Genomic DNA, 27,294 nt, shown 5'->3' on the forward strand with positions numbered 1-27,294 from the left:
TACACGTAAGCTAGGTAATTAATACGTGCTGTTATATCTATATTCTTTGACTATATTTTACCTATTCATCAGCTGGCTTCGTGGCGGAGTGGTTAGCACATCGCGCTACGACGCCAGGGATCCCGGGTTCGAATCCCGGCGTGAGAAGGATGTTTGTGAGTGTCTATTCATCGATTTCCTCATATTATCACTCATCCCCATATTCGCAAATTAACCAAAAGTGGCACAAAAAGCGAAGTAAAATAAAGCAAATCAATCAATCAATCAATTTTACCTATTCATGTAATAACAACAATACAATATTAATTAATTTACATATTTAATTAATATTTTAATTAAATTAAATATATTTATATTTATTATTATTATTATTGATACACTTGTTTGGACCCCCTCCGAAATGTATTTCTAGGTGCAGTAGTATGCGTGTTTATATATATGGGAGCCTGAATTTTGTACCCCCCAAATGAAAAACGTTCCTGCGCCACTGGTTACCACGATCTACGTACATCTTTACTCCGCTAAATAAAAATCTGTATAAAATCGGTTTCGCAATGTGAATTGACAATGACAATGCATTTTAAAAACAGATGCAAAGAGCTTCAAAACAATACCAATATTGTATTTGTAGGACTGCCAAATACCAAGAAAAACTTGTTTCGCAAAATTGAAAAGAACTGTTTTCTTTTACAAATTTTGAAAACCTGAAAATTATTAATTGTGTTTAAATCCTGTCTGCCTGCACCCTACTAAAATTTCATAACGATCGGACAACCCGTTTTTGATTTACAGAATTTCAAAGAGAGCGATCGTTTTTCAAAACTAAGAAAACTGTTCTTTTTTTGTTATCACGGCGATAAGGCATAATCGAAAAAAAATTGGTTAGCATAGATTACCGCAGAATTGAATAACCTAAGTCTTGATGCAACTCGTTTTGATGTAGGTCTACTGTTTAATTTTAAATTCGAGTACAAACTCGAGTATCTATAATTTTTAATCCGACAGTCGTTTAGTTTACTCACTGGTAACATATACAAATTTGCATACCCATAAAAACCTAACACACAAAATGAAATCACTTATTCCTCATATCTACATACAGATGTGTTGTTATCGCGATGCTGAAGATGAGTAATGACATGATGCAATTGATGAAAGAACTCCCAATGTACAGCAGACCTTTATTATTTTTTCTGCTACTTCTCGCCATGATGCGGATGAATATTGATTAGATGAAATTGAAGGGACGCTCACAAAGGAATAATAATTTTTTGCTTCTTTCTACAATAATACAAAAATGTCAATTTGCAAGGTGTGACTGACTACCTCCTTCGAATTCCTACTGATATCCTCATCTAAGCAAGTATAGTAATAATATGTTAAAAATTCATTTCAGAGCATTAACAATCAACAGCACAAAATAGGAAGTGTAACACGTTACGTGGTAAAATAATTACATCAACATTACAGTCGAACAATATTCGTAAGGAGATTTATAATGTTACGACATTTATCATTGATTCTTTCCACACTGAAAAATAGAAAAGAATATCAATTTGCAATTGAGTAACTGACTACCGTCTTCGAAACCTTACCACAACGCTCATCTACACAAGCAATGTAATATTATAAAGAATTTAGCAACATTCAGATGTTGAAGATTTTTTAAAAGTCATTTGATAGCATTAAGAACAAACAGGAAGTACTGTAACATGATAATGTGTGGAGTAGAGTAAATATGTACTTCTGACCACAACTTTGATTTCTTGACCAAACGACTACAAAAAGTTGAAAAACTCACTTTCTCTCCCCGTTCCGCGCCTCATTTAGTGCGCTGACGATGTTTCACGGGCGCAAAAAGGCAGTGATGAGTGAAAGATGAGCTCTCATTCTCTCATCCTTCTCATCTTTCTCATCTTTCTCATTGTTCTCTCATTCTCTTTTTATTCTCCTCTCATCCTCTCATTTTTTTTTTATTCTCTCATTTTTTTATTCTCTTATTTTCTTATTTTTTGAAAGATGAGTGCACCTTATCGTAATTTTCCAAGTCTGGGACCAAATGTTTATATATCGTGACCTACGTAAACCTCTCCTCTCATTCTCTCATTCTCTTATTTTTTGAAAGATGAGTGCACTTTATCGTAATTTTCCAAGTTTGGGACCAAATGTTTATATATTGTGACCTACGTAAACCTCTTCTCTTATCCTCTTATTCTCTCAATCTCTCAATCTCTCAATCTCTCATTCTCTCTACCTTTAGAATATTGTCGTCAACATTAGAGATGAAGTTGGAGTGCTGGAATCAACGGGGCCAAATGTTTATATATATCGTGATCTTCGTAAACCTCTCCTCCCATCTTCTCATCCTCTTATTCTCTCATTTTCTAATCTTTTGAAAGATGAGTGCATCTTATCGTAATTTTCCAAGTCCGGGACCCAAATGTTTATATATATCGTGACCTTCGTAAACCTCTTCTCTCGGGGAGGGAACGATGTACCATACACACACACACACACACACACACACACACACACACACACACACACACACACACACACACACACACACGCGCGCGCGCGTATGTATTGTGACGCAAACAAACAAACAAACAAAATAATAATTGCTGTTTTTTAGAATACCTGGCCCCTAACCCGCCAGGGTGCGTGGTGCCCAACCCAAAAAGGTTCTAACGGCGAAATCATCACGAGTTTAGATTTGTACTGCGAATGTTGTCAAAAATTTAATCAATGTTGTTTATTCTCGATGCTAGAATCTTACATAGATTATTCTCTAAAACAAAAATCGATAATCCTATGCCAAGCCCCCAAGCTATTCAGGCAATTTCTAATGTTCGCGTGGATAGCGACGCTCGGTAGAATTTTTCCTGTCCCTGTGGAGAAATTGTGTTTCATCGCTCAATGTAACATTTTCATCACGGACCAAACTATCCACAGCAACCCCTCCCCGAACCCATTCACCTTACATCCTTTTTCGCCCGAAGAGATTTTATTTTTTTTCAGCTTTCCCACGGTTCTGAATAAAGAATCTATTACATCCCCGATAACAATAGATTCAGAAGCGGATGCGGCGGAAGCAAACACAGCAGCATCTTCCGCTTTTTGAGTTTTGTGCTGGGAATCGTTTGTTTCACACACCACACCCTGACGGGGCGTGGAATAGAGGCCGAGGGGGGAAATAAACGACAATACATGCATGGGTGGAACTGTCAACGCCCCGTTTATTGTTATTTGTCCCTACAGAATATTGTGCACATCACAAAAATCTTTTGTTGAAAAAAATATGGCATGAATGAATTAGTTAACAAGGGTTTTATTTGCTAGGATATTGACCATAGCCCTCATTGTGTTTTCACCAAAGAGAGTCGCGTGGAGTAGGGAGGAGAGAAGGAGAAAAAAAGAGGAGTTCCTATATAACGTAGTAGTTTCTTCTTTGTACATCATTATCATAGTGAACGTCAATCGTGGCAGTTCAGTATTTTTTAATTTGTTTATCTGGCAGTATACATATATATCATCGTGGAAGTTTTAGTGAGCTACAAGTTTTATTTTGAAGTTTTTCTATCTCTCTTGAAGGGTGAACGTCAATCGTGGGAGTTCAGTATTCTTAATTGTTTGTCTGGCAGTATACATATATATCATCGTGGAAGTTTTAGTGAGCTACAAGTTTTTATTTTGAAGTTTCTCTCCATCTCTGTTGAAAGGTAAGTTTTTATTTTCATGATATATTAATATTTTTGTTTTGCGTCTGACACACACATATTCAGAGGAGCCATAAAAAATTGACACACACTTACATGTCCCATATTTTTTAACCTCCTACAACAGTGCACACACACACACATACATACATACATACATACATACATACATACATACATACTGTTTGCGTCTAATATATATGTGGAAGGAAAAAATATCTAGCATTTTTTAACTTTTTTTCCTTCTGTTTCAGTGCACTTTCCACTACCATCACCACAACCCCCCCAAAAAATTTCTCTGTGTATATATATAAATAACAGAAGGAAAAAATGGAACCGCAACCAGGTCCCTCCGGTCTTGTGGCATGTCGCAACTGTCGAAAGTTGATTTCTAAACCTAATATTGCTAGGCATTTAAAAAAATGTCGTCTACCAGATCATGATGTCGTAGCCCCGCCGGCAAAGAAATCTCGCACTGATGGGCATGAGGAGGGTGCTTTGAATAAAAGTGCACGCATCATGACTTATAAATCTGGAAGCGATGAAAAGTGTGACTCGAGCATCTTCCTCAACAATGTGAAATCTCTGGTAGTCGATAAATTACGTGATTGCCTCGTCAATGTTGCAATTAAAATTCATCTCGTCTTGACCCTGCTGTATGAGAAAGTTGTCTCGTCCGAGTCAAGCACTTTCAGCTTTTACGTAGGGTGTGAAAGCTTACACGATGACAATAACGAGAATCTTGACGAGATAGTGACACGGCTATTTGAGCACTTGACACAAAAACAAGAAGAGTTTGAAGGTAGAGGAAGTGGATGGAGTCTTTGCGGTCACAACCACATGTTAGAACTTCGAGTCTGCAATTTCAAACCATTACGCAGCACTCAAAAAAAAAACAAAAAAACAAAAAAAGCAAAATGCAGTGTTGAACATACAAAGTAATGATCAGAAGAGTTTCCTATGGTCTGTCATCGCCGCATTACACCCGGCTAATAATAATAACCCCCAACGTCTGTCCAATTACAGAGGATACGAGGGAAGATACGAGAATATGATGAGAGGAATTTCCTATCCTGTGCCCCTGAATAAGATCAATCAATTTGAAAAAAACTATAGAGAGGAAAAAGGAGAATATATCGATATTTGTGTGTTTGGGGTTGACGATTGCGACAACATTCGTGTGTTAAGACCTGCGAGAAGCCAGAATAATGTAATTCGACTCTTGCTTGTAGATGGTCGTTATAGTTTGATACGAAATTTCTCAGGATTAGTAGGAAGACAGATCAGCAAGCATCACGATAAGATCGAAATTTGCGATCGGTGTTTGAGAATTTTTCGCGGAGGTACGAAGATGAGAGAACAGCACAAGTGTTTTGGCTCCGTGAATGCAGAACCCGAAGATGTCATGCCGGAACCCGGAACCAAGATGAAATTTCAGAAACACCAGGCTCTTCTCCACCATCCCGTCGTCCTTTATGCCGACTTTGAAAGCTTCCAAGTTCCCATGACGTCTTGCGACCCTGATCCCTCTACCTCAAGCACGACCCAAATTTTTCACCACGAGCCTTGCAGTTTCTCCATCTACGGAGAAAAATTGAACGATGTCATCTTGTATTGCGGACCTGATGCGGCAAAATATTTTGTTGAGAAGATAGCGGAATGCGCGAGAGAACTTGCACCCAGCCTGAAAGGCTCTTACGTTTCTCCACCTGCTCTCACAACAGAACAACAACAGAGACATGACGCGGCGACAAGATGCGAGGAGTGTAACCAGGCTTTCACCGCCGAAAATTACAAGGTCGTCCACCATAACCACCAGAATGGATTATTTCTAAGCACCATCTGTAATTCGTGCAATCTCAAGATTAAGGAGTCGCATTTTGTTGCCGTGTTTCTGCACTACACGGAGAAGTACGACACACATCTCTTCGTCAAAGAACTCCACAACATAACTTCTCGAATCAGCATCATCCCGAGAACGAGCGAGAAATATATTGTGGTGAGAGTGTGGATCCCTCTCCAAGAAGGAGGAAGCGTGGAAGTGCGAATCCTGGACTCTTACAATTTCCTGTCCTCCAGCCTCGCAAGCCTTGCATCTCAACTTGGCGACGAAGATCTTGTGGCCACCAAGCAAAAATGTTTTTCGGGGAGAGATGAGAATTTGAATCTGTTGCGTCGCAAGGGTGTCTACCCCTACGAGTACGTCAACAATTTCGACAAATTTGACGAGACGGAACTTCCACCCCGGGAGGTATTTTATTCTTCTCTCACGGAGGACGTCTGTTCCGAAGAGGACTACGAACACGCTCGTAGTGTGTGGACGGCATTCAATTGCCAAACTTTTCGCGATTATCACGATCTTTATCTGAAATTGGACGTGACACTTCTGATGGATATTTTCGAATCGTTTCGTAAGAGATGCATCGCGATATACAAGTTGGATCCTGCGTATTTCTTCACCACGCCGGGATTGACTTGGGAATCGATGATGAAATACACCAACGTGGAACTGGGCCTCATCGCAGAGAAGGAACAGTATGCTTTCATGGAGAGTGCGATACGGGGTGGCATCGTCCAATGCCCCCGACGCCATGCTCAAGCAAACAATCCTCATACGCCTGGTTACGATGCATCGAAGCCCAACACCTATATTGTCTACTGGGATGTCAACAACCTGTACGGCCACTCCATGTCCCAGTGTCTTCCCATCAGCGACTACGGGTGGATGACCGAAGAGGAACTCTCCTGCGAAGATTTTCTCAACTGGAGCGAAGATAATGAATGGGGCTGTTTCTTGGAAGTGGATCTCGATTATCCCGAAACGCTTCACAAGAAACATCACGGATTGGCCCTGGCCCCCACCAAGGAGAAGCCACCTGGAGGATCGGAGCCAAAACTCATACTAAGCATGGAGAACAAGCGGAATTATGTTCTGCACTACCGACTCCTCCAATTTTACATAAGTCACGGCTTGCAGTTGAAGAAAGTTCATAGAGGATTGAAGTTCCGACAGAGCAAGTGGCTCGAACCGTACATAGCCGAGAACACGCGCCGCAGAGCACAATCGACATCGCCTGCAGACAAGGATCTGTACAAACTGTTCAATAACGCCATCTACGGCAAGACGATGGAGAACGTGCGTAATTACATCGACGCAACGTTGGTCACGGACGAAAAGAAATTTGAGAAGATCGTCGCGTCACCCTACTTCAAAAACTTCACTATTTTCGACGAGAATCTAGTATTTGTTGAGAGGAACAAGAAGCAAGTGATGCTCAACAAGCCGATTGCCATAGGTGCCACCGTCCTTGAACTATCAAAATTGCACATGTACCAATCGTACTACGATCAGTTTCAACCTTTTTATGGAGATAACATCCAAATATGTTACATTGACACGGATAGCTTCATTTTTCTAATCCAAGCACCAAGCCTCGAACATGATCTGACTAAGATGAAGCATCTGTTTGATTTTAGCAACATACCATCAGGCCATCACTTACATTCGACAGAAAACAAAATGACGATTGGAAAATACAAAGATGAAGCGGCTGGTAATTACAGCAGGGAATTTGCGGGGCTTCGTGCCAAAATGTACTGTGTAAAGATTACAGAAGAAAAAGAGATCAAGAAGGCGAAGGGGGTAGGAAAAATAAGTACCAGCAAATTTAGCATGCAAGACTACAAAGAATGCCTTTTTCATGGTAAAAGGCAACTTAGCACCGATCATCGCATTGCAAGTAAATTGCATGATTTGTACACGACGCGCGTAACCAAGGTCGCATTGGATGGCAGAGACAACAAGTTACGCGTTCTCGATTGTCAAATCCACACGCGAGAGTGGGGGCACTACAATAAAAGCGATAAATGTGACGTGTGTTAACCGTAACCCCATAGTCATGAAGTCCGCTGTGTTTTTGAAGAAGAATGGCAGACGGAGGAAAAGAATAAAAGAGGGAGCCCTCGGGCGATGAAAAATAAGAGTTGAATTTAATGAGCCTCGATTTGGAGCGGGCTTAACAACATAATAACAGGTTGCAACTTTTCATCGCCCGAGGGCTCTCCCTTTCATTCTTTTCCTCCATATGTTTTGAAGAATAGCAAAAAGCACGATGTGTTAAATAACTAACAAGAACAATGAATCTCTTTGGTTTTCGCAAACAAAGCAACATGGACACTGCATCACCAAATTTCAATAACCTCTTACCTTCCGTGTTATCTAAACTCAACGGTTTGTTAATCATTCACCTCAACAGCATTTGGACGGAAATAAATAACGATGTGGGCAAGATGTTTTATGTTTTTAATAACAATTTACATTTCTATGAAATTCCGATCGACGGGAAACTTCAAATCACCGTGAATCCGGAAAACGCAGGCGAAATCAAAATTTCTACCGGCAAGAACATTTTTCGAATGAAGCACGACAAGCTACTTTCTAACATGTCGTACGATGTGTCTGCAGGAGATTATCTTTACGTGGAACTCCTAGGAGATTACGACAAACTTATTCCTCTCTTCGTAGAATTACGAATCGTCTATCCTATTATAAATAACCGTTAACCAAAATGCCTAACGACATTTTCGGCAACACTAAGCGTGTAGACCATGCAGAAGAGATTCTCATGCTGGACGTTCGAGTTAAGAAGTTGAGGACCGATTTGATCGCTTTGCAGGAGACCTTAAACAAAAGTTTAGAGTCTGAGATCGCTACGCTCCAAACGCAATGTCTCGATCCCATTCTGAAAATCGATTCCGAACTGAAAACACTGATAAAAAATTATGTTGACGTACCTTCTTACGACAACATTCAAAATATACAGTTGAGCATGGATTCGCTTCAAAATGATTTGGCCAAATTACAGCAATTTCAATCGAAAAATGAAGATTTGGAAAAATTGAAACTCGAAATCGAAGAGCGAACTTCCGCAATAGAAAAGAATTTCTCTGAACTTCAAACCGTCGTGAATGATATTGATATAGAACGCTTGCAGGTCGTTGTTTCTAAATTACAAGAAGAATTCACTGGCACGTTGGAAGAAATCAAATCCAAGTTGCAGACTTTGGAAGATACAATGACGAACCTACCATCGTCGGACGAACTGCAGGTCATCGGTAAAAGCGTCGCGAACATAAAAATTCAACTGGAGGCTTATCAAGATTTCGAACACATTCAAACCACCATCGCTACGCTTCAGGCGTCCTTGGAATTGATCAACGAAGAAATTAAAAATATTCACGCTGAAGCAAGTGTGTTGACGAGCATTCAAGACACGTTGAGCACGGTTCAGCAGAAGATCGAATATTTAGAAAATTTGAACGTCGAAACGAATCTCGCTCATTTTCATCACGTACTGGACAACATACAGGGTGACTTGGAATCGTTACGAACGAGCGTGCCTTCAAGTGAAGATTTGGAAAAATTGAAAACGGCGGTGACGGCACTATCCGATTCGAGTGACATCAAAAGTTCATTGAGCGATCTCGAGAGTAAAGTGGCCAATCTCCCCACCTCCAAAGAATTACACGCCTTGAAAAGGAACATATCACGTATGCTGAAACGACTGGAAACGGAAACAGCGAACGTGGAACAGATTCGAGACGAACTTGCTTCGCTGGTGTCGACGCTGCCCACTTCGCAGAGCGTCGCCGACCTTCACACGCAGTTTACAGAGATGCGAATCATCGTGAACGATCTTACCGAGAAGAGCTCGAAATTGAATCAAATCGAGAACCTTCAGAACATTGTCGTCAACATCAGAGATCAAGTTGGAGTGCTGGAATCAACGCAGGAATCGACGCTGGCCTCTTTCGGTGCCAAGTTGCAAGAACTCAACGAAAGCTACAAGCAGTTGAACGTGGAAGTGAAAATCAAACCGTCATTTTCTACCGTAACGGATACCATAGTCGAGCATTTGGTGCCCGTACAAAACACACTGGGTCAGCTTCACAGCAACCTCGTTAGCATCGATACTAAATTCGCTAAACTGCATTCTCTGCAAGCCATCGAAATCAACAGCGTTCCCAATCAACAGAGAATCTCCACCTTCGTCGAAGGTAACAAACTGTACATGCTACATCCTTATCATCCGTACTACAAGTTTCTCCTCGATGGCACGATTCAGATAAACGAATTTTCGTACTGGTCTCACGGCAGAAAAGCTAGCGTTCCCACCATGACTTTGATATCGAATCGTGGTGTCCAGAAAGCAGGAAACATTCCTCTGGCGCGTTGGAACGAAACGCGCAACATATATGAAATACACGAAGACGAAGATCTTACTGTTTTCGACGTGAGTGCCGGCGATAAGCTGATCATTCAAAACACGAGCGAAGTGCCACCCTCTTTGAATCCCATCACGCTTGTGCTTCTTTTGAAACGTAATCTCTAAAAATAATAAAAAATGTCTAGGCAAGCCATCGTCCAAGAATTGCATAAACCTGCACGCCGCAACTACGAACGTTTGGCTGTGGTAACCAAGGGAATCGACGACCTCTGGGAAAGCGACCTCGTCGAAATGAGTAGCGGCAAGTTAAAAAACGTGCATAAATTGAACAAGGGCAACAAGTACCTCCTCACCGTCATAGACACATTTTCGAAATTCGCATGGGCTCTACCTTTGAAGGCGAAAACAGGAACGTGCGTCACGGAAGCATTCAAGACAATTTTTCGCGAAAGCGGCGGCAGACGACCTCGGTTTCTGCACACGGACAAAGGGAAGGAATTTTACAATGCCGTATTCCAAAAGTTTATTCGGAAACACAACGTTCATCATTACTCGACCTTCAGTGACGTCAAGGCCAGCATTGTGGAAAGATTCAATCGCACTCTGAAATCGCGCATGTGGTCACGCTTCACGCTTCAGGGAAGCTACAAGTGGGTCACTATTCTCCCGGAACTTGTTAACGACTATAATCACACACGGCACGCAACGATAGGCATGAAGCCAGCTGACGTTACCAGGTCTGACGAGCAACGTTTAATTTCTAGCGTTTACTGTCCAAAGTACATGCCCACGACAAAAAAAGCTAAATACAAAATTGGAGAACAGGTGAGGGTTAGTAAATTGAAGCGAACGTTTGACAGGGGTTTCACACGAAACTGGAGCACTGAACTTTTTACCGTGGTTCGAGTTCTACCCGGGAACCGTCACACGTATATAATAAAAGACAGTGGCGGTGAAATTTTATTGGGGCGCTTCTACGAGGAGGAACTCTCTAAAACTAAATACCCCGACACGTACCTTATCGAAAAAGTTTTGCGCAAGAGAGGCAACAAACTTTTGGTGAAATGGCTGGGACTTCCGGAAACAAGTTGGATCGATTCAAACGAAGTGATTCTATGAGTACGTGGAACGTGGTAAAGCGTCTACCTGATTCGGAAAGTGGAAGGAAGAAAAAAACGGTGAATTGCTCCCCGACAGCATCCGCTGTCTGATCGTAGGACCTTCGGGGTGTGGAAAAACGACACTGCTCGTGGACAATTTTCTCCTCGCACCAAATTGGTTAGATTGGAAGAACAGGCACCTGTACGTGTTCTCGAAAAGTTTAGAGCAATCCAAATACCAGCAACTGATGAAACTGTACGATGGTCTGGACATTGCAACGTTCGCCTCGGAAATAAAACCACTCGACGATTGTCGTGAAAATTCAGTTGTTGTGTTCGACGATGCCATCCTGGAAAATCAAAATGAAATTCGCAACTTTTTCACGCAAGGTCGTCACAAAGGAATGGATTGCTTCTACCTAGCTCAAACGTTTTCCAAAATTCCAAAACAGTTAGTACGCGACAACGCTAATTTCATATGTTTGTTTCGTCAAGATCACACCAACCTCAAGCATGCGTACGATGACTACGTAGGCGGAGACATGAACTACAATCAATTTTCGGAAGGCTGCTGCTCTACTTGCTGGAACGGTGACGATTTCGGATTCGCTACGATCGACATGACGAGGAAACCCAACGACGGAAAATACAGAAACAAAATCAACGACTTTCTAAACGTTGCAACGTTGTGAGAAACGACATATATAAATAACGTCATGACGAAACGAAAAATCGAAGACGAAAATCTTAAGCTTCGCGATTACCTCGCAAAACGCTTCAAAGGTTGGAAATCCGAAAATCGCGGATTCTACGAAGAGAAGAAACGTCAGGATCAACCTGTGATCGATGCCATCAGCGGTCTAGGTAAAGAAATTAAAAGTGTCACGGAACAAAATAAAAATTTGATTAACGAACTCGTACCGCTCGCAGCTAAAAGTTACGCTGTACCCACGCCTATTTCAAGCATTCCTTCGACGCCGTTCGAACTGAAGGATGCACCGGCACGACGTCGAGCTATTGGTAGCACGTCCTCGTCTTCGGATAAAATTGAGTTGGGGCCTTTGGCACGAGACTACCTGAGTACGGGGAAATTCGACAAGGATGAAGTGTTCGGATTGTATCCCAGCATGGAAACCAGCGAAGGCGGCGGTGTGGTGTGGAAGATTGGGAAATCGAAGGTGACCTTCGAAGGCAACGACATTAAAGTCAATTTAGGCGACAAGGATAGTTGGAACAGGTATCCGGGTACGGTGGGACTGTGGGAACTCGTTGCCAAAAAGCAGCCGAAAGATTACACCGACGAAGATTACCAGAGTTACAAGGAAATTCTAATCATGACGGATGCCTTGTACCAAAACAACGACGCCTCGCAGAATAGGGTGAAATCGAGCAGCGGCGAGAAGTACAGGAATCTCATCAAACCGATTTGGAACCAGGTCAAAACAGGCAGCGGGGTCAAACGCTACAACACGTTACCCAAAGAATTCGTTTGGGTGGACGACGTGAGGAAACTCGTGGACCGATTGTTGGTGATAGCCGGCGAAGAGAATGCAGGCAACCGTAATTTCTACAACGAGAAGGTTGGCATCGTGGACATGATCAGCACGAAACTTTCCAACTTCATCGTGAACGACGACAAGGGCATAGGTTACCTCATCAAAATCATCAACACGCTGCCTCCGAAATTCTGGAACGTGGCCGAAGGAAAGGGACTCGTAAACGACATCATCAACAAGTTACCTTTCGAGATGCATCTACCCGGCTACCAGTACTGCGGACCGGGTACCAAACTCGAGAAAAGATTGGAGAGAGGAGACAAGGGTGTGAATCCATTGGACGCGGCATGCAAAGATCACGACATCGCCTACAACACCACGCAGACGGATCTGGATGCACGTCACGAAGCAGACAGAAAGTTAGAGCACGCAGCTTTCGAAAGGTTCGTGAGCAGAGACGCATCGTTGGGTGAACGGGTCGCCGCACTGGGTACCACCATCGCCATGAACACAAAACAAAAATTGGGGTGGGGTATATAAATAACATCTAGTAAAAAAAAAACAACATGGCTTGCATAACTGATTTGCCCCACGAACTACTATCTAAAATATTCAAAAAGATAGTTAACAGAGATGTTAATAAACTTGTAATCATGGCAAGAACGACACCGGAATTTCGCATCCCTTGTGAAATGGTTCTCAAGGACCATCTTCGGGAGATCAGCGGCCTGAGGTGTGATGATCTCAACATTCTGCTTTCGGCTGCAGGGGAAAAATTAAACGAAAGGTCGGAGGAACTGCACGAGGCGATGCAGGGAAGAAGACGGTATACTGATGATTGGTACAAGTCTATGCAGGAGAAAGAAGATATCATTACGCACATCATCGCGTTTTCCGAAGCACGGACTTTCTTCCTCTGTTAAAAAATAATAATATATATATATGCATCAAAAAAACTTGATATATAAATAACGCACATCGTGAAAAATATAATCTTCGGTATATATAAATAACACACATGGCGAAAAAAAACAATTAAATTTCTCTAACACGCACACTGAAAATTTCTCTTCTTCGATATGACAACTGAAAAAATAAGTGAGCTCCAAGCATTAAAACAAATGCTAAATTTGTCAGTCGAGTATGTAAAAATTCGGGAATTGGAAGTCGACAAATCTTACACGATAACTTCCGGTTCAATCGTTTCTACCCAGTATGGTCCCAAGGTACGCCTCTTGCTCAACGCACAATACAGTTTATTTTTACCAGATCGATACGCTAACATGTTATCGGACGAGAAGCTATCTATTTTAATCGAGAACAAAACAAAAATCGTGTACAAGGGGACAAAGGAACTTCTTGGCAAGAAAACAAAGCACGTAATAGAATTTGTGTAGCGACTGCGAGGCCTTGAAAATATATAAATAACATACCGTAAAAAACTACACAAGAAAAAATCTCAGAATATATATAAATAACATACTGCGAAAATAACGCATAGAGCATCAACATGAAGCCCAAGGGTGTCGTGTACCAGATACCATACTCCAATCTTAAAAATCTAGGTGCCCTCGATGGGTTACTCACCAAGAAACAACGCGAGAAGAAACGTTCTTGCTTGTCGAAAGGACATGGAATGAAATTGCTGCTCAGCACACCTCAATTGAAAAGATTGCAGCGTTCGCGGAAACAGCAAAAGATCGGAGGTTTCATATTCAGCATCCCGGCCATCCTAGCAGCATTGGGGGCCGTTGGAAGTTTGGCTGGCGGAAGTGCCGCCATCGCGAAAACCGTCATCGACTCGAAGAAGAACAAAGCCGAGTTGGAAGAACAGAAACGTCACAACCTGGCCATGGAGAAGAAGGGGAAGGGCGTGATGAAGAAGTTTAAAAAAAAGAAACAGAAGCACTCACCAACCGAGACATTGAATCTCTGATCGAACCGTTACGAATCAAATACTTCAGAGGAGTTTTCATGTCCGACTCGTTACCTTCAAGCGTTAAAAGAAGAGAATGCGGAGTAGTCAACTTGGACGGTCAAGAAAATCCAGGCACGCATTGGATATGTTACCACAAAAACGACAATGATAAAGCATTCGTTTTCGATTCTTTCGGAGGTGTTCCACCTACAAATTTAGTTCATTATCTGAAAACAAACAAAACCTCTATATACTACAACGACGAACGCATTCAAGATTTCGGAGACGTGAACTGCGGTCATCTCTGCCTCTCCGTGCTCGCGTTTCTCTCTAAAATAAATAACCCTACGATCGAGGATTTCCAGAAAGCATTGTGGAACCTCAAACAGCATCACTAGGATGGGCGTGTTCCATCTCACGAGTGAATCTTCAATCTTGAAACTCACGCTGCACGACGACATTGTCTATCCTAAATCCGTGGCTCTGCGTGCATTCTACAGCATGTACCTCATACCTAATGTTACGCAGCACAACAACAAAATTAGCGTCGGAAGCGAACACATCGTCGTCACGCCAGGACAATACAATCTTTCCACTTTGCAAGCTCAATTACCCAAAGGCACGTACCTTTCTCAAAATTCGGTCACGCACAGAGTGGAAATCCTATCCGCGACGGAGACCGTGGACCTGGGCACCATAGGAGAACTTTTAGGTTTCGAGAACAACACAAAACTCGAAGCTGGCATCAAGCACGTGGCAACAAACATTCCTAAATTTTTGGCCATAGAGACTCTGAACGTACACTGCAACGTGGCGGAAGGCATGATCACGAAATCCTCGGACGGATTACTGGGAAGTCACAAGCAGACGGGAATCATCGCCACTTTCAAACCAAGTTCCGAGTTCATGGAACCGATCATCTACACGCCCTCTTCGCCGATCTATTTTCCAGTATGTCGCAACCGCATAGACGACATAGAGTTGGTGGTGACGAACGAGAAAGGAGACGTGATGGATTTCGCAGGTGCAACAACTACTGCCATCGTGGAGATCAACGTATAATAAATAACCATACATATAAAATGGAGCAAATCGAAAGTTACGAATTGCAATCTTTCCCTCCCAACCGTCGCACGTTTGCCAATCTCAACGAGGCAAACAGGGAGGTCGAATACGACGTTGACGTAGGCGACGGGTTCGTTCATCCTCACAGAGCAGACCTCTACCTTCAATTCGACGTGGTGAAGAAAGAAAGCGGAGACACGTTTCCCGCAGCAGCAAACTTGATACTCGTAGACAACTTCGTGCCTCACCTGTTCTCGCAGGTGGAGGTGAGGAAACACAACACCGTCATTGACAGAATAGATTATCCAGGCATCACGTCGACGGCAGTGGGAACGTTGAAATTATCCAAAACGGACGCAGCATACTATCAGGCGGGAGGATTCGAAGCCGGGACCAAAATATCGACAACAAGTCACACGGTGCTCTTTCCCATGCGTCTGCTGCCTGGTTTCTTCTCCGATTACAAGGAGATCATGTGGAAGGGAGGACTGAGAGTCACGTTTCGAAGAGCGGCCAACGATAACAACGCAATAATGCGATACACCAACTTGAATGCCGACGGCACACCAATAGCCAACACTTTACCCGAAGCAGCCAAGTGCATCATCCGGAGCATGGAATTGAGAATGCCGGTGGTGGAATACGAGACAAACTATGCCCTCAAGTACAAAGCGGAGATCTTGAAAAGTCCGCAGGTACCGATTCACTTTCACGGTTACCAGTGCGTGCAGAAGATGGCGACGGGAAGTCACATGGAATTCGACGTGACGACGCAGTTCAACAACATACAGTTCGACATGCCAGATTTCGTCGTAGTGCTTTTTCAGACCGGGAGGGACAAGAATCAGGAAAAAGATTCCAGCAAATTCGACGACTGCAAGATCAAGAACGTTTATCTGAAGAACGGACGCAACGAAGTGTTCCCGCGCGAGAATTACAACCTCGACATGACCAAAAACGATTATCTCAAACTTTACGAAGCGTTTTCGGCTTACAAACGCGTGACCGAGGGAAGTGTGGACATGTACTACACGCCCAGCGAGTTCAAAACACGGAGACCCATGACCGTCATCAACACATCTAAGAGAAAGAAGGTTGTGGTCAACGATCGAACCAACATCAAGGTCGTCTGCGAGTTCCACGATGCCTTGCCCGAGGATACCCTATGCAGTGTCATCCTGATTGCAGAGAAGTCCTTCGCCTACGACGTGAAGAATGAGAGGGTCACAGAGCAGTTTTAACAAGTTTTTATCATCTATTTTCTTGCACAATAAGAAATTTTTAGTGCTAGCACAATCAGTTACAATAGCACAATACGAATTTCACTAGTTCAGATCAGTTACAAATGTCAATTTCATTAGTTATAAGTTACAATATCTTTTTTGCACTATAGCACGAGAGACAATCAGAAAATTTGCACAAAAAAATTTGTTGTTGTTTTTACACGTGAAAATTAACAATAAAATTTCTTTTTTATCGTTTCAGATGCTGTCGAAACATCAAAAACACATATACACATACACACACTAGAAAAAAAAGCATGCAACTTTATTTGTAACACGCACATATTCTCCATCTTCATCAAGAAAATATTATAATAAACATAATTATTTTTATCTATATCTCACAATAAAACTCTATATCCAAAAATATCACAACATCAAATAACACTAGAGTCGTTAGTACACGTTGCATGCATTACGGAGGTCCTCTGTAGGGCTTCATGGAAGTTTGGGGGAAAAAAAAAAACACGTGAAACTCTACAGAGGTGCGGTTATCTAGAGCCGTAGCCGTTAGAACCTTTTTGGGTTGGGCACCACGCACCCTGGCGGGTTAGGGGCCAGGTATTCTAAAAAACAGCAATTATTATTTTGTTTGTTTGTTTGTTTGCGTCACAATACATACGCGCGCGCGCGTGTGTGTGTGTGTGTGTGTGTGTGTGTGTGTGTGTGTGTGTGTGTGTGTGTGTGTGTGTGTGTGTGTGTGTGTGTGTGTGTGTGTGTGTGTGTGTATGGTACATCGTTCCCTCCCCGAGAGAAGAGGTTTACGAAGGTCACGATATATATAAACATTTGGGTCCCGGACTTGGAAAATTACGATAAGATGCACTCATCTTTCAAAAGATTAGAAAATGAGAGAATAAGAGGATGAGAAGATGGGAGGAGAGGTTTACGAAGATCACGATATATATAAACATTTGGCCCCGTTGATTCCAGCACTCCAACTTCATCTCTAATGTTGACGACAATATTCTAAAGGTAGAGAGAATGAGAGATTGAGAGATTGAGAGATTGAGAGAATAAGAGGATAAGAGAAGAGGTTTACGTAGGTCACAATATATAAACATTTGGTCCCAAACTTGGAAAATTACGATAAAGTGCACTCATCTTTCAAAAAATAAGAGAATGAGAGAATGAGAGAATGAGAGGAGAGGTTTACGTAGGTCACGATATATAAACATTTGGTCCCAGACTTGGAAAATTACGATAAGGTGCACTCATCTTTCAAAAAATAAGAAAATAAGAGAATAAAAAAATGAGAGAATAAAAAAAAATGAGAGGATGAGAGGAGAATAAAAAGAGAATGAGAGAACAATGAGAAAGATGAGAAAGATGAGAAGGATGAGAGAATGAGAGCTCATCTTTCACTCATCACTGCCTTTTTGCGCCCGTGAAACATCGTCAGCGCACTAAATGAGGCGCGGAACGGGGAGAGAAAGTGAGTTTTTCAACTTTTTGTAGTCGTTTGGTCAAGAAATCAAAGTTGTGGTCAGAAGTACATATTTACTCTACTGTGTGGCAAATAAATTACATTCTCATTGATTTATAGTCCAACAATATTTGAAGGGAGATTTATAATTTCACGACATTCTTCATTCTCGTGTGAGTATGAAACCTTGAATAAAATTAATTGTACCGATCTGCTACACAGATATTTCCAAATGACTGCTGACATTATCGCAGACAATACATCATGCTTTTTGTTATTTTGTTTCGTGTATTGTTATCTCTGGGCTGGCAGTGTGACGTTTTGTGTTTCTAATGGCAGGACCAAAGCAATGACAAAGCAGGAAATGTATATAATGTACTGTACAGTGGGATCTATGAGTATTACCGTGCAGCATATTGTCCATCATCATGTTCGTGCACTTTCTTTAACCTAAAAAGAGCTTCAAGAATTAAAAGAAAACTCAAAACAAACTGTTGACAACTTCTGCACCAGCATACATAAAAATTCATCGCTTAAGAACACGTAGGATGTAAGAGAAAAATTAATGAAAATAGTCATGGACAATTTGCACGGTAATATTCACGGATCGCATTGTACTAACTGGCCACAATTAAAGTTGCCCTACAGAGCCCTATGGAACCCGTTCGAACAATTTTGCTCAAACTGGGTGTAGAGACGAGAATGTAGGTTCTGTCCGAAAGGTACAAAATACAGACTTGAAGTATGGTCTTGACGGAAGTGACGTCACGTAGTACAGTTCGAAAGCGCCAAGAACCGAAGCACGCAATTGCACAGCTCGCAGTACAGATGGTTGCTGAGTAGGTCACTTGATTTTTGCACTTGTTGTTCATTTGTTTAAAATCACGGAGGTAGAAAGCCAGCAACACAGGTTAAATATACGTCATGGGTCAGCAAGTTGTTGGTTAAAGTTGTTCCAATGTGTGAAAATGTATGTGTACGAACATTTGAAAATGCCAAGATAGAAGAGATTTGCAACTGAAATTCAGCGCTGCCAGCAGACGGCGGCGGTATCGTGAAGCCAAATATCTTTGCAGTATCTTCTTGGAGAAGGGTTGTCCAGCACCACTACATTAATAACATGAACCTTGGCCATTTATATTCTTTCTATTAAAATAATAAATTATCGACAGGGAGCGGTTCAATGTACAGTTAGATTATTGAAAATTTCTACGTAGTACAGTTACATTGTTTAGTAAAATGAACATTTCAATATTACGCATTTAAATATAAATAACGTTCAGGAAAGTATTTTTCCGGGATTGTCCCGGAAAATCCGGAACGTATAGCAGGGCTAAGTATGATCAGGCTATCAAAATCCAATCTATCAACCAGGCCATCCAACATTTTAGCATACTGTTCCATTGAATGAGGGATAGTCATTTCCTATTTTTGGAATAAGTTGTTGGAATTTTGCAATGTGTTGACTGTGTTCAGAGAAACGTGAGCTCAATTCTACTACAAAATGGTTAAAAAATGGACGATAATGGTTTAGTTTGTAATATTCTTTTGTGCTCCCAGCTGGTGCATTGTTCCTCCTATTTGACGGCTGGGTGTTCTAGGGCTCTTAATTTCTTCAGCATAGTCTGTTTGCTTTCTGTGCTTTGGAATAAGTTCTCAGAACTCTCTCTTAGGTTTTTTTTTAAAAAAATATATGTACGATAGGTCACACTAAAAGTTTTTAGACACGCGCAAGTAAAACACTGGAGACCAAAAGTATGAATGCTATAATTTTTCAAAGTATTCTCCATGACAGTTGATACACTTGTTCATCCGCTCAAACCAAGTGTGAAAGCACTGGGACCACACATCTGCAGGCACCTCTTGAATGCACTGAACGAAGGCGGTGACTGCCTCCTCGGGAGTAGGAAATGAAGAACCTCGTAATGTATCCTTGATTTTAGGGAACAGGAAGAAATCACAAGGGGCGAGGTCGGGACTGTAAGGAGGATGAGTCATTTCTTCGATGTTGGAGGCTTTGAAGAATTCAATTGTTCGTACTGCTGTATGGCTGCGCGCATTGTCTTGATGCACAATAATGCGACTTCGTGGGCGTTTTTCACGAACTTTCCGTACGATCTCCGGTAAACAAACCGTAGTGTACCATTCAGCATTAACGGTCCGACGTCCCTGTAGCGGCACTGTTGCAATATGGCCCGTCCGACTGAAGAAAGTGGCAACCATTTGTTTGCCAACACTTCGTCCCTTCCTGACTTTTGTTGGTGGGTCTTCATCCGGGAAGATCCACTGCGTCGACTGTCGTTTGCTCTCGGGTTCATAACAGTACACCCAAGTTTCGTCACCTGTTACGATGTCATAGCCTACACAGCATTTGATTGTCCTTGGTTAAATTTGTCCAGCATTTTCATGTACCATGTGACCCGTGCCTGCTTTTGCTCCTGAGTAAGATGGTGTTGGATCCATCTGGCACAGAGCTTCCTGACACCAAGGCGGTCATGCAGGATCGTTTGAACCTGACTCATAGCAATACCCAGTGTTGCACTAATAACTGCATATGTCAACCGGTTATCCTCCTCTATCATACGACGCACTCTGTCGACGTTTTCTTGGGAAGTTGCTGTCACAGGACGACCATCACGTAATTCATCAGTGAGTTTCTGACGTCCAAGTCGAAATTCTAAAAACCAGTTAAACACAGTCGCACGGCATGGGCCTTCCTCCTGAAATGCATTTCGGAGCCTTTCATAACATTGCTGCTGCGTTAAACCTGCTCGAAAATCGTAAAAAATCATTGCTCTGAAGTGCTCCCGTGTTAAATCTATTTTACTGTACAGACACGACAATAATTGACTAATTTCTGGCACACAACAATTAACAACTATAAATTCTGCAGCATTATCACACTTCACAGACTACTAACTTCAACATATCCTAGAGACAATGTATTGCTGCAATCAGTGTTGCCGCATCTAAAAACTTTTAGTGTCACCCACGTATTATGTAGATTGATTGATTGATTTAGGACATGTTGGACATGTGTAATCTACATTTACAAATATGCAGAAGCAATACGAAAGACCGAATTAGACAGAACTGGTTCCCAGTAGGAATGCCCTAGTTGGCGCTAAACTTACTACCTGATTGGATATAATGGCTGCCAGGCTGACTGCTTGACTGGTTTTCACAACTAGGCAGTGTTCTAATTGCAACTGGCTTTATCTGCAACATTCTGTGGAACACCCAATCAGAGCGAAAATCTAGTGCCGTGGAGATAATCTGTGAGTTTGGCGAGAGAAAGTCTTTTTTTTTTGTCTGTTGTTTCCGAGCGTTGGTTGTTTTTGTTCGCTCCTCAATGAAAGAAAATGTAACAGAGATGATATGCACTCCCGTGTTCATTAATGGAATTAATCAAAAGTTATGTACACGACAAATACGATTAGCCGATATTGGAAATCCTTACCTTACAAATGTATCAAATGTTTGATGTATTGTATTTAGTTGAACAAAATATTTTTTCTATGAGTGAATCCTTTGAATCTCATTCATGAATATGCATACTCGAGTTCATTAAAAAGCTTGTTCAGTACCCATTGATTACCACATTTTCTATCCAGCCAATTTCTAATCCATGTTTTTCTATTAATTATTTTAATTTTCAATAACAGCAGTAGCTCCTACAACGTTCTTCAAATCGCTCATCCATCTTTTTATCTTCTCTGCTCTGAGCAATGTCGTATGGGAACAAATGTATACTGACAAGTACGGTAACAAGTATGTGAGGCGAAAACTAGCAGCTGTTCCAGTACCACACAACTAGTCCAAGTCCAACTGGAAAATCCATAAGGAGATCTAGCTTTGATTGATTCATTTGCTTTATTTTACTTCGCTTTTGTGCCACTTTTGGCTAATTTTCGAAGATGGGAATGGTGATGATATGTTGAAATTGATGAATGGACACTCACTAACATCCATGCCCAAGCCGGGATTCGAACCCGGGACCCCTGGCGTCGTAGCGCTGGAATTCTAGCCTCGTGTGATTCAGGCATAACAGAAGAAAATACATGAAATTAACTTACCCGTTCATGTAGGTAACATGGCTCCACGATTCTTCTGTCTGGCACATGGAGACGGAAGGAAAGGTTGTGTTCCAGCTCATGTAGTCGGGATCCACGGTGAAGGTGATAGCGTTGTTCTCGTAGTTGTAATAGGTACCGAGAAACATCATGTATGTGCCGTACAGGCTGTAGCTCAGGCAGCCGACCCAAAACAACCTGCAGTAACGATGAAAAAAATTAGAAACATCTCTTAACCCTAACTTGCCAGAAAGGGGGTGAGGGTGGTGTGACAGTCAGATTTACCGTCGTCATTATTATCATTATTATTCAGATCCATAGCGGTGAAAAAATGTGCTTAATCAAGGTGTTGAGTGCCTTTATTTGTATCTATATATATTTGATGTACCAAGCCAACGGGAGGAAGGAGAAATTCGCGTGTATGACGGGCGAGCGCCAGGAAGGTCACGTTTTGCGTCTAAAGCTCAGGAAATTCGACCGTAACGACAACAATTTAAATATCTCGGTTTCCAGCGGTCAGATTTATGTGAAACTCTTACCAGCGCAGCAACATGTGTGCCAGGACGGATGTGTGGAGTTTCATCGCGATCAAGCACGAATTACGGATGCCAGATCGAATTGGTTGTAATCGATCAGTTTATGGGCACTGATTGCAGTTGAGCTCTGGGCGCCAGCGAGACGGAAGCTTAATCCGTAGGAACCAAACTTCGAGCACGACCCTGTCCAGCCTAGGAAACAATGGAGCGAAGTGGAATGACCTCTCCGGAAGCGTCCCTTCAACGACCGCCGAGCGTCCTTTTTCGAAATCCGGATAAAACGAAGGACATGCTTTTTCGACACACAGTTTTTCTTGTAGCGAGAGCGCCTCCGTGCCACCTCTCCGTATACCGTGGACTTTGTTGTGTTTCGCGAACACCAGTGTGTGATAGGCAGTAAGTCTATACGAGTGCGCTTACCCCAACCGCTGGAGGAAGTTGAAGCGAGACTGTGCTTCCGTGATAATCTTACGCCGTTTATAGTTCTTGTGAAACGAGGAACATCGAAAATTATGGCGGGCTAACGGAATTGAGAAGAGAAGGGGGGTTTCCCTCGATTCGCCCGATGCCAGCCGAGACGCCGACCATTGCCTACAACATGCCAAGAAACCCGATCTACGCCGCCAGATGCCTACCAGCCGCCACACAGAGAGAGAGATGTAGAACACCGCCCTGTTGATGTCCCGACGCTTGAGATCGTCCGACGGTGATGGAGAAGACGCCGACGAGCCAAGAACGACCGCTCACCGCCCAGATGCGACGTCCGAACCGCGCCAGACCGCGGAGATGTTCACCGATCCCGAGAGGAAGAGACGCCGAGCCCATTGACGTTCCCGAACGACGCCGACGACCCATCGTCACTGATCCGCCGAGGAACCTGATGCATGAACGCTCTTCGCATTTTCGTCGTCGCGACCGAGGAAGAATAGGAAAACCTTTCGTGTGCTTACTAAGTGATTTCAATCGCCCATGAAGACGCCAGGATGCACCTTGGAACCTGAGAGGTGGTAATGTATTCATCTGTGTGAATGTCAACACGTACCGGCTCGATTGATATTTAGAGAAGGCCCTAGAAATTCGTCAACATTTTGAAAACGCCCACACAACTCAAGCTTCATACCGAACTCCCGTTCCGCTTATCATTTGTAATTTACTTGCCTCAGGTCAATTTTACTTATTTCTTGTGATTTATTTTTAATGATCTTAAATTCGCTGTTGTTTGTGCTCCTTTGTATTTGTTTAAAGTGCGTACTAATAGAGTAAAGCGCCGCCCGCTTAATTGTTTAATCTATTTGAGGTTTGCTCATTTTTTATGTGTCAGCGCTGTGTCGCTGCTAGCTACGTCAGGTCGCGTATGTGATTATTTGTTAAAGTATTTGCCTGGTAATATAAATTGCTCGTCGCGGCGAAGTGTTGAAGTCCCGCCTGCTAGAGAGTATATGTTTGCGTCACTCAACGGAGGTTATTGTTATGTTTAGGGCCACGTGAGGTCAAGTAAAAGGAAAACGTCCGCCCACGTGAGCGTAATTGCTGTTGAGACGCTTTTGTTTATGCTGGACAAATAAGCTATTGTCACCGCACCGACCTAATTGTTTTTTAAAGGTGAACTTAAGTAAGGGCTGGCTAGTAAGTTGAAGTAGCACTGGAGCAAAAGTCACAAATGACCTGATTAGACAATAGTCAAGGTAAAATTAAATGCGAATGCAATAATCAGGGCTTGTCGTCATAAAACCTGTACATTTCATGTATCATTTTGTGTTGATGACCCCGTAATGATTGAATGTGTGAGTGAAAGTGTGAGCGAGAGAGGGGGAGATGTAGTAAATTGATTTTTGTTGGTTATGAATAGAATATACTTTTTATTTTTCATGTTAATTTTGGGCTATATCATTTCGTACACGTGTCGCTACCCGTGATTTTCAGGTATGCAGCTAGCCGCTTCCCGGCTACAGGTAAATAGGTGGTAATTTGAAAGTATATGTTTTTGTTTTCTGTTTGATATGGCTAATCGCTATGCACTGTTGGTCACCGGTCCCTATACACGAACTCAACCTGGACCGTAACGCTATTTCACTTGTCCGAGGGAGATTTTGCCGCCTCTATCTAGGTAGTGGTAGCATTTGTTTTCCCGGGCAAGGGAGGGCGTTTCAGTGGGCTGTCAGGCCCGCCATCTCTGCAGGGTGAGTCAAACGTCAGGTTACATAACTGCCCCTCCTCATTAAGGGTTAAAGTCCGTGAATGGTTGAATGTCCAGTTTCCTGGTGCATGGATCGGTCGCCGTGGTCCCGTTGAGTGGCCACCGCGGTCTCCAAACCTGACACCAATGGATTTTTCCTTTGGGATAATTTAAAGACGCTCGTCTGCTCAGTTAATATCAATAACATCCAGCGTCTGAAGGAACGCATTGTTCAATGTGCAGATATGATTATGCTGGACGTTCTGCAAAAGGTTCTGAAGAACTGGAAACGTCGCACAAGTGCATCGATGTTCAAGGTGCACACATTGAAGATATATATTGTAAATCCCTACATAGCCTGACTTTTGACCCACCCTGTATTTTCTCGATTTTTGAATTGTGAATTGTTCTATTAAGAAAAATTAAAATAAATTATATTGTTCCTAGGGTGTTTACAATATTTCTGTATTAGTATTGTTCATAAGAACATAAATCTAATGTAAGTAGGAGGTAAAATGCACTATGTGGGCCTATCAGGAGCTATTTTTGAATGCGTGTCATTCGAGACACTAATGCCAGTGACAGTGTACAATTGGCTGGTTATGATGGCATTTTTTGTAATTATTATAATTAATAAAACAACCTCACCTCTGTAAACAAAAGGCATTAAACAAAAATTATTATGATTTTTGTGAGTTTTTAGAGAATGGTAACATATGTGTGTGACACTCATGCAATAATTGGTTATTATTTGTTATTAATAATTGTATTTTTTGTAATTATTATAATTAATTAATGACTGCACATATAATCCACAAAGGAAGCACTGATTCAATAACAAAATAGTTTCTTGAATTTTAGTAATAAGAAAAGTGTGGGTGTGCTCCCTTCCCCCTTAAGGTAAGTAAGTTTCTCGTACGGCACGAAGCTAGGGTTAAGCATCATCAACATTATTCATAATTGTATACAGGGTGTCGCCGTAAAACATCGACAATTTTTCACAGCGTGTAGAGATGATCAAGGCTGAACTTAAAGGATTAACCTCTCTTCCACCCTGTATATACAACATTGATACACAAGAGTATATTGTTATTTACAAGAGAATTAAAAGGTATACCGTACCGATATTTGCAATCATTACTTCACATTCCACATTTTAATGATTGCTTTAGTTTGATTTACTTCGCCTTTCTGCCAATTTTAGCTAAAGCCTGTACGGCAAAAGAACGAACTTGAAATTTCTATTTTTTGACTTTTCCATCGAATGCCAGGCAGGCTTGGTTACATGAACCACTGAATTAATCGGCTTTGTCCAGTTGTCGTGGTCGGAAATTCTCGTCGTATTCTGCGTTGCCAAATGTTTCGTTTCGAGTGATGGCACCCCCAACAAGGCTAAGCACGGCGAAGCCTAATGGTTGTCTAATGGTAGCAAGGGAATGAATGGGACTCCGATTCCCTGCTTCTTCCTGAAATGCGAGCGAAGGGTGCATAGCTTTTCCACCCTTGAAACTCCCACAACTGGAGGCGAAAAGTCTGTGTTTCCTGACGTTTATTCTTCGTTCGGGCTTTAATAGCGAAGATGAGGATGAGTGATGATATGATGGAACTGATGAAAGAACACTCAAAGAGAACACCCATGTCCAGGCTGGGATACGAACCCTGGTCCCCTGTGTTAACCACTCCGCCACAAAGGCCGGCTATTGAAAGTTGAAAACCGCATTCTTTCTCTGTATACAAGACCGTCTAGCACTGGTCAAATTTGACGATAAAAACAGTAGAAGTCTAAAAGAGTACCAATTCGACATACCTTTCAAAAATGTTCCTTCCTGGCTGGGTGAGATATTTGAAACCATGAATGGTACTCGAGTCCAGATACTCGCGAATCAGCTTCAATAGCATTCTGTGCGCGCACTGGTCCCGAGGGCTTGTGTATCTTGCCTCTTTGGCAGCCACTAGCAAGTGTGACCTCTAAAGTAGGGGTAGGTGTTGGTTGAATAAACAATCAGCAGGTGAGGCAGTGCGTGACTTCGGTAGAAAACGCAATTATATGTGTCAGCAAGCGACATCAATGATGGATTCATATTTTATTCAATATCAAGTGCCATATCATTGATTGTGCTTCAGGTAGAACGTTTCTCATTCGTTATTTTGATATTTCGTGTTTTCCTTCCAAGTAAACACGTCATATGTGCGTGTGTGTGTGTGTGTGTGTGTGAGTGTGTACCTGTATACAGGGATAGGAAAAAACTAAACCTAATTCAGACGCCAGCCCTTT

At 42.2% G+C, this 27,294-nt stretch overlaps 1 protein-coding gene across 1 annotated transcript in view; it reads right to left on the minus strand.

Moving 5' to 3' along the window:
- The window catches only part of LOC146000558 (pickpocket protein 28-like), a 107,821-nt gene that overhangs the window by 77,011 nt on the left and 3,516 nt on the right, over positions 1 to 27,294 (minus strand). The window contains exons 3-4 of the mRNA XM_083138306.1: positions 26,827 to 26,987; positions 22,311 to 22,505 (exon numbers count right to left, since the gene is read on the minus strand). Coding sequence (XP_082994432.1) covers positions 22,311 to 22,505; positions 26,827 to 26,987 — 356 coding nt within the window. The remainder of the gene's footprint in view (positions 1 to 22,310; positions 22,506 to 26,826; positions 26,988 to 27,294) is intronic.

The sequence above is a fragment of the Lepisma saccharinum genome, chromosome 16 (genome assembly GCF_977018435.1).
Source record: "Lepisma saccharinum chromosome 16, izLepSacc3.1, whole genome shotgun sequence".
Taxonomy (NCBI): Eukaryota; Metazoa; Arthropoda; class Insecta; order Zygentoma; family Lepismatidae; genus Lepisma; species Lepisma saccharinum.